At 37.4% G+C, this 12,970-nt stretch overlaps 1 protein-coding gene across 5 annotated transcripts in view; it reads right to left on the reverse strand.

Annotated features, from left to right (window-relative positions):
• Positions 1-1,011: 1,011 nt before the first annotated feature.
• Positions 1,012-12,970, reverse strand: part of NCOA7 (nuclear receptor coactivator 7) — a 150,868-nt gene continuing 138,909 nt past the window's right edge. For all 5 annotated transcript variants that reach the window (XM_039257344.1, XM_039257346.1, XM_039257343.1 and 2 more), the window contains 3 exons: positions 3,937-4,032; positions 3,455-3,528; positions 1,012-3,071 (listed from right to left, as the gene is read on the reverse strand). In XM_039257344.1, the coding sequence (XP_039113275.1) occupies positions 2,936-3,071; positions 3,455-3,528; positions 3,937-4,032 (306 nt within the window). In that variant the 3' untranslated portion in view covers positions 1,012-2,935. The remainder of the gene's footprint in view (positions 3,072-3,454; positions 3,529-3,936; positions 4,033-12,970) is intronic.

Consider the following 12,970-nt stretch of genomic DNA (forward strand, 5'->3'; position numbering starts at 1 on the left):
GGGTAGGAAGACCTTAGATTTTGGTGTGAATTGTAAAGACTAATTTTCTCAGTAAAGACACTTTTGTTAGGGAATCAGTATGGATAACAGTCCTATGCAAGGAGGTGGGAGCAGAGGATGTGATGCTCTGAGGTTAGGATTTCCTTAGAATAAGAAAAACTGTGTGACCCAATTGGGAGAAGGAAGTGGTCAGAAGCACTTTTGATATTTGCATAAGGGGCAAGTGTAACTGACCTAGAATTTCTGGAACTTCCTTTGGCTTAGACCTCCTTATCTTTCTTTGTATAATTATATTGGTAAAAATAAGTTGGGCATCTTAAAAAGAACATGAATCTTAGCTTCTCTTTCTTAAGAGACTCAATGCCTTCCTCAAAAGCAAAGTAGTTCTTTTGTTAGTCTTATTTCACATGGCTTTAAAACTTTAAAAGAAAATAAAGAAAAGGACATCAAATAAACGGCAATAATACTTCTTACACTTATTCAGGATGTCCCTGGTGACTTGTAGCATAGACATAGATCTAAATCATTTTCAGCAGTCTAGTGAGACATTAGTTTGCCCCCTCGCACCCTAGTCTTTTGATGTAGATTCATGAACTGAGAAACTGAGAAGCAGTGAAGACTGGTGTCTTCATATGTAGGGCCTAGAAGGCAGAGACAGGATGCCTGGGATCAAAAATATTGGTCAGAGGGTAAGATCCTTCATTGATATTAGGAACTAGGTCAAGAGATGTTAAAAAGGCTATTCAAAAACAGGTAGACAGATTAAGAACAGAGAAACTGGTAGGTAGAGTCAAGAGTTATCTCTAGTAACTGTGACAGGGGTTTTCATGAGCTGATGAGAAAGTAAGAGGGTGGCTACTGGGAACAAAAAGGGACTTTCCAAGGGCAGTAATAAAAACATGAATACTGGACCTTGCTTAATCTTGCATATTTCATTATCCTCTCACACAAGGAAAACTTCTAGCATCCAATAAATACCTGTTGAATGAATCCTCGGGAAAGAAAATCACACTGGATGCATAAATTCCTTTATTGAAAATATTGGGCTAGCACTGCATTACATATACTCAATATCCATAAATGAAGGGCCACACATTTCTGATTGGACAATACTGTTTTAAATAGAGAACACAGCGTCTGGATATGCTCTCACAAGTATAGTATCATGGACTAAACTAGGTAGGAGTGAACTATATGCAAAATTACCATTTTGTTCGTTAATAGCATATGGTTGCAAATGCATAAATGGTAAACTTGATCATCATGAGACATTCCTGATATCTCACACCAACACATCATTTAATGAGCAGATTAAGGTTAAATTGTCAATATGGTGTTAATCGAGAGTTCTCAATAAGTGAAAGCACACCAGGCTAAATATTTTAGGTTTAATAGAATTCATTTCAACTTGCATGGAATGTGAGTAGGGTAAAATAATTGCTGATCTGACAGGAGGCCACTTGGCAATTTGTTCTCTTTTGTAAATATTCTAATAAGAGAATAATCTAAAAGAAATATTCTGCCAGCTTAAGGCTAACATTCTAAAGATGGTTTCATTTTTTAAATGCAATAATATAAATACTACTTGTTATTTATTTTCCCTTTCAAAGATCGCGGGGTGTAATTTATGACAGACCACTTCTCAGCTTTGGCTATTATTAAAAACTTTTTCCATTAGCAGTCTTTGGCTTTTATAAAAGTTTGGCAATCAGTAATATTGTTTAGTTCTTAGCAAGGCTTTATTAGCATTTTTAACAAAGTATCTTATGGTGTGAAAATGGGTTGATGTTAGAAATAGTTTTTACTTTTTATTCCAATTTTGGTAATGAATGCATTTCTTTGCATTGCTTTTTCTCAAAAGAGTCTAGAAACCAAGACAATTGGGCTAATTTGACACTTTTCATTTGGTATAAAATATGCAGAAATGAAAACATTCAGTCTCTTTGAAAACAGAGGCCTGTTCATTAATTTAAGAAGTTGGAGGGAAATTATACACAAAACACTATGAAAATAAAGTTTTTGTTATTAACACACATGATTTTATAAGAAGCAAAAACACTTTCTGTTCAAAGCAGGGCTTGTTCTAAGTCTAGATTCAGAAGGGTATCCATTTCTGTAAATACCAATTTACAACTGTGAGAAATGGCTTCTTCTTTACAACAACTATGTTTTGAGTGAGTAAAAATGTACCTTTTTAATGGAAAGATGGCCTACAATAGTCAAATCAATAAACATTGGTAATGAGTTTTTAAAAATTCTTATGTAAAGCATATATATGCTGCTTAAGACCTATCACCCTAAGTCAGGGCAAAAGAAAAAATATAAAACTATATAAATCAAATGGATTTGTTGCCAAAACATAGCACAAAATGTATACATTTATTTCAAGATTGACACATTAAAAGAAAAACTGCCAACATTTTAGACAATATACTAGAAATAATAAATAAGACAATTAAAAAAATCATATATTCCCTTTAAGTGCTGAGCACTTCCAATTTTTCTAAGTGAAACTAAGCTTTTCTATGGCAAACAATAATATGCTGTACATTTTGGTAATGAAAATTATGTTGATAAATACACAAGGCATGTATATATTTCCACAGTATCTTTTTTTTCACAGTTACCAAAAATAAAAATTGCATTCACCTCATACATCTATAAATATTTTGATTCCTCACTGCATGGATTTGAAGGAAGTGGGAGTATAAAGTCTTTCAACAATCCAGACTTTATATTTCTTTCTTCATTGTCTGCCCTCCACGTGGACCTTTCAGAAACTCTCTGCGCTGTGACCATGCTCTGAGATGATGGCAGAAAGAAAGCATTATGGTGGGATGAGGCAGTCTGGGCTGGGGCTAGGTCTTCCAGCCAGCTTTAGGAGGGCTGATGGAACCCAGTCTTTTTAATGTGGCATTTTAAGGCAGTCTGAATTTCACTCGAATGTCCATACCTCGAGGTCTTGAACTATGAAGTCTTCCTTTTTGGAAAGAATATCATTATTGAAAGTGCTGCAGGAGTTGCTTCGTCCATGGTATAAATCAGCATCTAGCCATAAACCAAATCGTCCCCTGAAAAGATCAAAAATACAAAAAAGGTGAAAACTTTTCAGCCTCACGTGGCATACCTTCTACCCTCCCTCGTCCCATATTCTTTCCTTTATGCTATAGACAGAAAAAACCCTAAACTGCTTGTAAAACAAAGCCTACATTTCCTTTATTTGATTTAAATGACCCATCTTTTCCAAAAGACAAGTGATAGTAGTCCGTCATTTAGACACCTAAATAAATCATTTCATCTTTGATTCTTAGGGTCCTATGTTAGGCCACCATCCTAATTATTCTAAGCACATGGCCTAGCTAAAATCACCTGATACAAGGTTTTGGTTACCTGGGTCAAAACAGACTCCCACACAGGTCAGATGGTAAATAAATAACAACAACAACCACCTTACCCTCCACCACCAAGTTCCAACGAACTTATGTCTCCATTGATAAAGTATGAGTTTTCTCCACTCCACTTAAAGACCTTAGGATAGAAACACAAGACAGAGAACAGACATATCGATCTGGAGAATCAGTGAAAAGGGAATTATTAGGATAATACCTCTGTAGAGAAAGAAACTACCCATTGGCTGAGTTAGTTCCTAATTGGCAGATTTGCTTCTAAGAGGAAAGACCTCCCAGGCACATGTTGGCTCTGACCTGCTATCCCTCCCCAGATCCCAGAACATGCACAAGACCAGTTTCCAAGGCCCAATGAGGGACCCTAAAAGCACTTTACGTGCTAAGCCATGAAGAACTGACCGAGGCTAGAGTGAGTCCAAATGAGGCTATGGGAGAGCTGCTGCTTCCATGACAGTCCCCCACCTCCAACCCCACCCACACACCTGACACGGTGACACTGGGAATTTAGGTATTTCTCCCATTTACGTACCTTGAAATTGGGGCTAAATGTGTACAGAAAAGTTTCGCCTGTGCCATAATAGTGGTCACTGAACTTGAAAGGATGAGTTGCATATGCTCCAAAAATCTGTCAGAAGAAAACACAGACGCATTATTTACTTTCAAACCTAAATGTCCCAAAGAGAGGCGTTCTGAAATATTTAACACAATCCTGCTCTGAGATATCATTAACCCTCTTTCAGCAACGACCATTACTAAATTAGAGTTCTTAAATAAAAAAGCTCACCAACAAACAGATAAACAAAATATCCCTAGTTCTAACTGGAATTCAAGTGGCTAAGGGGAGACTTATTTGACAAAGGCCAACAATTGTTCCAATATTAAAGGACTACCAAAGTCTACTGTGGGATCAAATTTCCTTTAGGGAATACAGATGACATACTGGGAACATTAAACAACAAGAAGCACCTTGCACACACAAATGAGTGGTTGAAAGAACAAAATTATGTGTCTTATGTGTTTTATGAGTGGATTCATGGCCATATTTTCCCCCAGAAATAATAAATTTTTTCTCTTAATTTTTATTTTTATTTATTTATTTTTAAAATATTTTTATTTATTTCTAGGAGAGAGAGAGAGACAGCGTGAGCAGGGGAGGGTCAGAGAGAGAGGGAGATACAGACTCTGAAATAGGCTCCAGGCTCTGAGCTGGCAGTCAGCACAGAGCCCAATGCGGGGCTCAAACCCATGAATCACGAGATCATGACCTAAGCGAAAGTCGGACGCTTAACCGACTAAGCCACCCAGGCGCCCTTCTTTTGACTTTTAAAAATGAGTTCTCAGTGTGCTTATTAAAACTGTATTCTTAACATAAGTGATCTAATATCTCTTAGCTGAAATGACTTTTAAGAAAAAATTAACTCCATAATACAATGGGCTTTAGGGCTGATTTAGATATATTTGAACCAATGACTTTTCCATTTTTCCTTACTGAGGGTCGGAATAAGCAGGTTTTCAGGATTATGTGTGCCCACTGTCCCAGCTTCCCATCCTTCTGCTCAGATCCTGAGCAGCGCTTGCAAGGGGGTTTTCTCCTCTAGGGTTTTGGTGATTTCCTGTCTCATGCTTAGGTCTTTCATCCATTTTGAGTTTATTTTTTTGTATAGTGTAAGAAAGTAGTCCAGTTTCATTCTTCTGCTGCCACCGTCATTTTCCCAGCACCGTTTGCTGAAAAGACTGTCTTTTTTCCATTGGATACTCTTCTTGCTTTGTCAAATATTAGCTGGCCATACATTTGTGAGTCCATTTCGGTTCTCTATTCTGTTCCATTTATCTATCTGTGTGGTTTTGTGCCAGTACCATACTGTCTTGATGATTACAGTTTTGTAATATAGTTTGAAGTATGGAATTGTGATGCCTCCAGCTTTGGTTTTCTCTTTCAACATTACTTTGGCTATTTGGTTTTTTTTCCTGGTTCCATACAAATTTTAGGATTGTTTGTTCTAGCTCTGTGAAGAAGTGCTAAGTGAAATCATTCAGAGAAAGACGAATATCATAGGATTTCACTCATATATGGAAATTTAAGAAAAACAGATGAACACAGACAAAGAGAAGGAAAAATAAGATAAAAACAGAGAGGGAGGCAAACCTAAGAGACTCTTACATATAGAGAACAAACTGAGTGTTGCTGAAGGGGAGGTGGGAGGGGGGATGTGCTAAAGGGGTGATGGCCATTAAGGAGAGCGCTCACTGGGATAAGTCCTGGGTGTTATATTGTAAGTGATGAATCACTAGGTTTTACTCCTCATACCAATACTACATTGTACATGAAGTAACTCTAAATAAATAAATTTTTAAAAAATGGATGTTATCTGAAAAATGTCTTATAACATTTCAAAATTATAATTGGCTCACAGTTGTAGTGGAATCTCTTCTTTACCAATTACACTTAGTTCCTGGCAACCTGAAATACTAAAAACTAGGTAGAAGTCTAGAAATCCTTTCTAACTAATGTTCATCATATTCCCTGCTACTAAACCTTTCCCTAGAGCTGCTAAGAATATACAGAAACAAAACAGTAACAGAAATATCAAAAATCCATTTCCCTTCTTCTGGTGATATTTCAATAAAAGAACTAAAGTACAGCTGTGAAAGGCATCTTTTTTAAAAAAAACATGTGCTGAAAATAGGATAAGAAGGGCAATGGTCACAAGTGGAAGAAAGTTATACCTTTTCTGCTCAATGAATAGGAAAAATCACCTTACCCATTCACCTTTTCAGAATTCTAATTATATTCTTTCTTAGCTAACATTTCTTAGCAATCATGGAAACCTGTTTAAGGACTAGAGGTTGGATGATACAAAGGAATTACCGTTTTGTTAGGTATACAGCATTGGTTACATAAGAAAATGTCTATTTTATTTTTTCTATTAATTTATTTAGAAAGGAATTGTATAATATGTATATAATGATATAGTTGGATCTATACCATTAAAATTTTAATATGTTTGGCAATAACAGAACAAAGGAATCCTTGGGGAAAAAATTAAGACCCCCAAAAGTGGTAAAAAAAAAAAAAAAAAAAGGTTAATACAACAAAATTTATAAATGTATATTTGCCCTCCTTTCTTCTCTCAGCTTCTTTAGTAGAAAAAATTATAAAGAATCATAATAATTTATTATTGGGTTTTTAATATATATCAATGTAATATGTATAACAAAATTACCACAAAAAGTGGAAAAATTTAATTGAGCAATATTGGAGTAACATTTCTGTACTTGACTGGAAGTAAGCTAGTATAAATCAGACTTTATCAACTGCCTGATGATTGCTCTATTTTCCACAATGCCTTATGGCATATATTTCTCTACAGTGTAATTTGACTAAAATTGGGCCCCTTTACAGGGGTTTCTTTGGCCAGTGTATGAAGTTTACCCTGACTCCAGGAAGGCCCTCATTAGTGGTCTCTTTTCCTGGTTCTCCCTGGTAGACTAAATGGTCTTCAGTTTAGCTTGTTGTCTTCATGCAGATGCCAACCTCCTCTTAATTGTTTACCACCAAAATTTTCATCATTTTCTAGAGTATCCTTTGACTTGAACTTCTCTGTACTCTTCTAAATAAAGTCAGTTCCTTTGGGAAAAGCTTCAGAACTCTGTGTCCTGCCCCCCCACCCTGCCCTTTCTTTTTAGATATTCATAAAGAGTTTAAAAAATTTTTAATGAGATTTAGTTGATAATATTATGTGAGCTTCATATGTACATTATAATCTGACATCTGTATTCATTACAAAGTGACCCTCTCCAGAGATCTAGTTACCACCCATCAACCATACTTTTGACCCCTTCTCCCCACTTTGCACACACCCTATCTCCTTCCTTTCCCTTTAAACCATCAATCTGTTGTTTGTTCTTTTTATTTATTTTTTGTAGTTTTAGACTCCACATGAGTGAAATCATATGGTTTCTGTCTTTCTCCTGACTTATTTCATTTAACATAATACCCTCAGGTCCATCCATGTTGTCACAAATGAAAACATTTCAATCGATTTTATGGCTTAGTAGATTTCCAGTATATATATCTATCCATGTGTATATATGCCACATCTTCTTTATCCATTCATCCATCGATAGACATTTAGGTTGTTTCCATATTTTAGCGACTGTAAACAATACTATGAACACTGCGATGCATTTTTTTTTTAATTAATGTTTTCATTTTCTTTGAGTAAATATTCTGGAGTAGACTAGCTGGATAGCACGGTAATTCCATCCTTAACATTTTAAGGGATCTCCATACTATTTTTCATAGTGGCTGCAACAATTTTCATTCCTACCAACAGTGTATGAAAGTTCCCTTTTCTCCACATCCCCACCAACTTGTTATTTCTTGTCTTTTTGATATAACCAAGCCAACCAGTGTGAGGTGATATCTCACTGTAGTTTTGATGTTCATTTTCCTGATAATTAATGATGTTGGATCATCTTTTCATGTGCCTGTTGGCCATTTGTAAGCCTTCATTGAAAAAAAGTCTATGCAGATCCTACAACCATTTTTTTAACCAATTGTTTGATTTTTTTTTTTTTTTTTTGGTGAGGTCGTATGGGTTCTTTATATATTTTGGATATTAATCCTGTGGTGGATATGTGATTTGCAAATATATTCTCCCGTTCAGTAGGTTTCCTATCCTTTGCTGTGCAGAAACGTTTCAGTTTGATGTCCCATTTGTTCATTTTAGTTTTTATTTATTTGGTTTTATTTCCCTGGTCTTTGGAGTAAGATTCAAAAAAAGCATCACTAAGATAGATGTCACCAAGTTTACCAACCATGCTTTCTTCTATGAATCTTATGGTTTCAGTTATTATGTCCAAAACGTTAATCCATTTTGAATTAATTTTTGTATATGATGGAAGACAGTGATTCGATTTCATTCTTTTGCATGTGGCTGTCCAGTTTTCCTGGCATCATTTATTGAAGACATTATCACATTAATTGATTTGCAAATATTGAACCTTCCTTGCATTTCTGGAATAAATCCCATTTGATCATGGTGCATGAGTCTTTTAATGTACTGTTGAATTTGATTTGCTTCTATTTTGTTGAGTATTTTACATCTATGTTCATTAATGATAATGGCCTGTAATTTTCTTTTTTTCTCTTTGTCTGGTATTGGATATTAGGATAATACTGGCCTTATAAAATTAGTTTGGAATTGAAACCAATATTGCACTGTGTTAACTAACTAGAATTTAAATAAATAAATAAATAAATAAATAAAAATATAAAATAAAAAATATGATGTAAAATAAAAAATAAAATAATTGAATTTACAAGTGTTACATTCTCTTCAATGTTTTGGAAGAGTCTGAGAAGGATATGTATTAAATCTTTTTTGAATGTTTGATAAAATTCACCATTGCAGCCATCTGGTCCTGGACTTTTGTTTGTTGGGATATTTTTGATTACTGATTCAATCTTCTTACTAATAATCAGTCTGTTTAGATTTTCTATTTCTTCATAATTCAGAAGAATTTGTCCATTTCTTCTAGGATGTTCAGTTTCGTGGCATATAACTGTTCATAGCAGTATCATTATTCTTTGTATTTCTGTGGTATCGGTTGTTAACTTCTCTTTCATTTCTGATTTTATTTGGGCCCTCTTTTTCTCTGTTGAGTCTAGCTAAAAGTTTGCCAAATTTGTTTCATCTTTTCAAAGAACCAGTTCTTAGTTTCATTGATCTTTTTTTATTCTTTATTTAAAAATTTTTAATTTCACTTATTTCCTCTCTCATCTTTATTATTTCATTCCTTCTACTAACTTTGGGCTTGTTCTTTTTTTTTTCCTAGTTCCTTAGATATAAAGTTAGATTTTTTGAGATTTTTCTTGTTTCTTCAGACTGGCATATATTGCTACTTCTCTTTTAGAACTGCTTTTGCTGCATCTCATAGATTCTGGCATGCAGTATTTGTTTTCATTTTTCTCTATTTTTTAAATTTGTTCTTTCATTTTTTTCAATGACCTATTGGTAACTCAGTAATTGATTTTTAGTTTCATACCACTGTGTACAGAGAAGATGCTTGATATAATTTTAGTATTACTGAATTTATTGAGACTTGTTTTGTGGTCCAACATGATCTTTCTTAGAGAATGTTCTGTGTACAAGAGTAGAATGTATGTTCTGCTGGTTTTGGATGGGATGTTCTGTATATGTCTATTGAAAGTCCGTCTGGTTTAATGTGTCTTTTAAGGTCAATGTTTTCTTATTGATTTTCTCTCTCTCTCTACACACACACAAAGCACACATACAAACTATTATAGTTTGTTATCTTTCCTTTTTTGTCCTTTAACCTCATACTTGCTTTTGTAAGTACTGCCAGGTCTGGAAGAGGCTAGAGCTAGACTGCTCGTCACATCTGGTGGGGCAAGGGCTGAGGGGATCTCTGCCATGGACAGGGGCCAGGCCAGGGCAAGTGTGCCCACTTTGTCTAGCAGGGCAGCAGTTGTGGTAGATATGCACAGGTTGGGGTGACCATGTGCAAGGGGTCTGACGATGGCCACAGCGGACAAGTGGGTAAGTGCAATGCTGGGGAAGGTCTGTGGTGGACGAGCATAGTGCTAGGGCCAGCCTAAGTGCCGGGTCTGGCAGGGTGGAGGCCAAGCTGGATGAACACTGGGCCAGCCTGGTGGGATGGGGCTACAGAGGAACATGGGGTAAGCTTGTAGCCCTAGCAAGGGAAAATGAGAGTACCAACAATGTCACCCATCATCACCAGGCTGGCAAGGAAGTAGTGTAAAAAACTGGCACCCTCCAGTGCCTGTATCCCCAGAGAGATCTTCATCAGACCCCTGCCCCTCTGGTATACTCTGGTATACAGATCTCCCTCACACGCAGCCCAGGTGCTTCTCAAGCTACTGCCTCTGTGTTGAGATTCAGAGCAAATGAGTCCATGTGTGACTCCTTCAATGGTGGAATTTCCTTTTCCTATAGCCCTTGTGCTCTTCTGGAAATTAGCCTCAGGTTTTCAAAGGCAGTTATTTTGGGGGTCTGCCTTTCTGATGCAGGTCCCATGGGCTGCCATGCCTAATGTGGGACCTGAACCCCCAGATTCTCAGAGAGGAGCTACATGTTCTGTGATCTCTCTCCCTCTTGTGGGTCACTAGCAGGGCGGGGTGGGGTCCTAACAAGACTGCTTTTCTGCCCCCCTACCCATCTTGATGTGGCTTTTTTTTCTTCCTGTCCTATGTCATAAAAGATGGGTTCTGCTAGTCTTCAGACCTTTTTCAGAGAGAAATGCTCTACAATTGTAACCTTGGTGTGTTCAGTGGAGGACGTTAGCAGAGCTCTATGTCTTATGATCCGCCTTTTCTCCTAGAGCTAGGAGGTGGAGGCTCTGGTGGGTGAAGCACAGCCGCTGGTCTTGGCTTGCCTCGGCTGGCATGGAATGTCTGCTATAAGAGCTGAGGCAGTACTCCTATATTCTCCCATGCCTAAGGTAGAGCATCTCCCCTCTGAATAGAGGTTGGGTAGAAGAAGAGAATCCTCTACCTCTAAGCCATACTTGCTTGAAATTTAGCCTCTGAAACACAGATTTTGGGGTAGGAGATAAGAAGTGCTGGGGACCTACCCCTAAAGGGTATATCATAGCCCTCGCATGGGAGCTGGGGGGAGTGGGAGCCCCATCTTCTTGTCCACACAGGAGCTTCCATCAGCCTGAACTGAGGGCTGGAGGGAAGGAAGCAGGTTGTGCTTCAGATGCCATAGAATCTCATGAGTACTAGCGATTTATTAGATTTTCTTAAATAAATGTTTTTTCACTTACTGTATGCCCTTAGGACAATTTTCAGAGACTTTAAGTAATTATTGTTTTTATAATTTCTACCAGGTATGGTTGTTTCACCGATGACGGATTCTGCAGAACTCCTTATTGCTACCATTCTGCATATGTAATTCTTTGATATTCGAATTTTACATAATTCATTCCCAGACAGATTTACAGGTGTTGTTCTATCATGTTCTCAAACACAGCAAAGCCACATTCTTGCCTTGGGGGTTAATGGGGTGTGGAACGCAGAGTTAGTATCCAGGTGTTTTCAAACACAAGTGCCTCCAGGGTACCAGATTCAATAAGACTATACTTCCTGACGAACAGAGGAGCCTTCAGGTACAGGCCTCACATACCTGCTGACAGGAAGCTTGGTGAAATTGTGCTGCATACCTGCTCTGTGCTGCCAACACCTTCCCCAACAAATGTGGTATCTTTTGGTAAATCAGTAGGAGAACTAATCTATACTTATGTTGAGGGTTTGTGTGGGGTGTAAAGCCAGCTAGCCATATCTCATCTAAAACATAGCATCCAACGTCTCAAACATTTCACTGAATCCCTAAGTAACTCCATTTTATACCTTTGTTATGTTTTAAATGTTTTAAAAGTTTATTTCTTTTGAGAGAGAGAAAGAGAGAGAACACTTGCAGGCGAGAAGAAGAGAGACAGAGACAGAGACAGAGAGAGAATCCCAAGCAGGCACCACACCAGCAGCACAGAGCCTGACATGGAGCCCAAACCCACAAACCACAAGATCATGACCTGAGCCTAAGTCTGACACTTAATGGACTGAGCCACCCAGGTGCCCCAACTTCTGTTATTATTTTAATCTTTAACTTGACTGTACCCACTTGGATCTTGATTAAATAAAATGTCATCAATCAAGCAATAACAACAGTAACAATGATGATAATAAACTACTCCCCACACTTCTCTATCTATAATAACATAACAATAAAGTCCCAGAAAACACCACAGTTGAGAAAAACGGTGCCTTTAGTACCTTCATCTCTCTGCTAATTTCTCCCAAGACAAATTATGATAGCAAAGATCTATTCCCCTAAAAGGATGCCAATTATATAGCTTCATAGCAAGCTCTCCAGTGCTTAATAGTGCCCCACATGTAACAGGCACCCATACCTTTTCTGAACATATGAATAAATGAAAGGCTATTGAATAAAACCTCCTACAACGCCAGAAAGAGAAAAGAATGACATCTACATCTTACAAATGTAAAGGAATTTCTTCTTGATAGAACACAGACCAAACTGAAGTGAATAAATAGCAGACAAGATGGCTTCCTTTGGCAGAGCAAATGCCTGATGGGGTAGTATATGAAAGAAACCTGCACACATTCCACTCATACCCCAAGGTGACAGAAAGAAGCACTAGTGAAGGTACATAAGGTAATATCTTGAATTCACCTCTGCCCCCGAGACCCACTACAGCACAGGTGAAAGGGCAGTGTGCAATGGAACAGAGCATTCTTTGCTATTTCATAGCAGTTGGGTCCCTAAGGTACAACACACCATGGCCCTGAATGGCTCTCCATCTCAGCAACCATGCTGGCACACTTTGTGGGTACTACCTCAACTCGCTGGAAAGAGTCCTGGTATGGCACTAGAACATTCTATAACTATCTCCCAATCCAAAACTTACTTTTCTCCAACTTTTGCAGTTTTAGGTTGTGGAATATCAACATTGCTTCCTACAGTATGGGGAGCACAGGAAAAAAAATTCCTTAG

This window comes from Hyaena hyaena, unplaced genomic scaffold (assembly GCF_003009895.1).
Source record: "Hyaena hyaena isolate Hyena2069 unplaced genomic scaffold, ASM300989v1 scaffold_613, whole genome shotgun sequence".
NCBI classification, from domain to species: domain Eukaryota; kingdom Metazoa; phylum Chordata; class Mammalia; order Carnivora; family Hyaenidae; genus Hyaena; species Hyaena hyaena.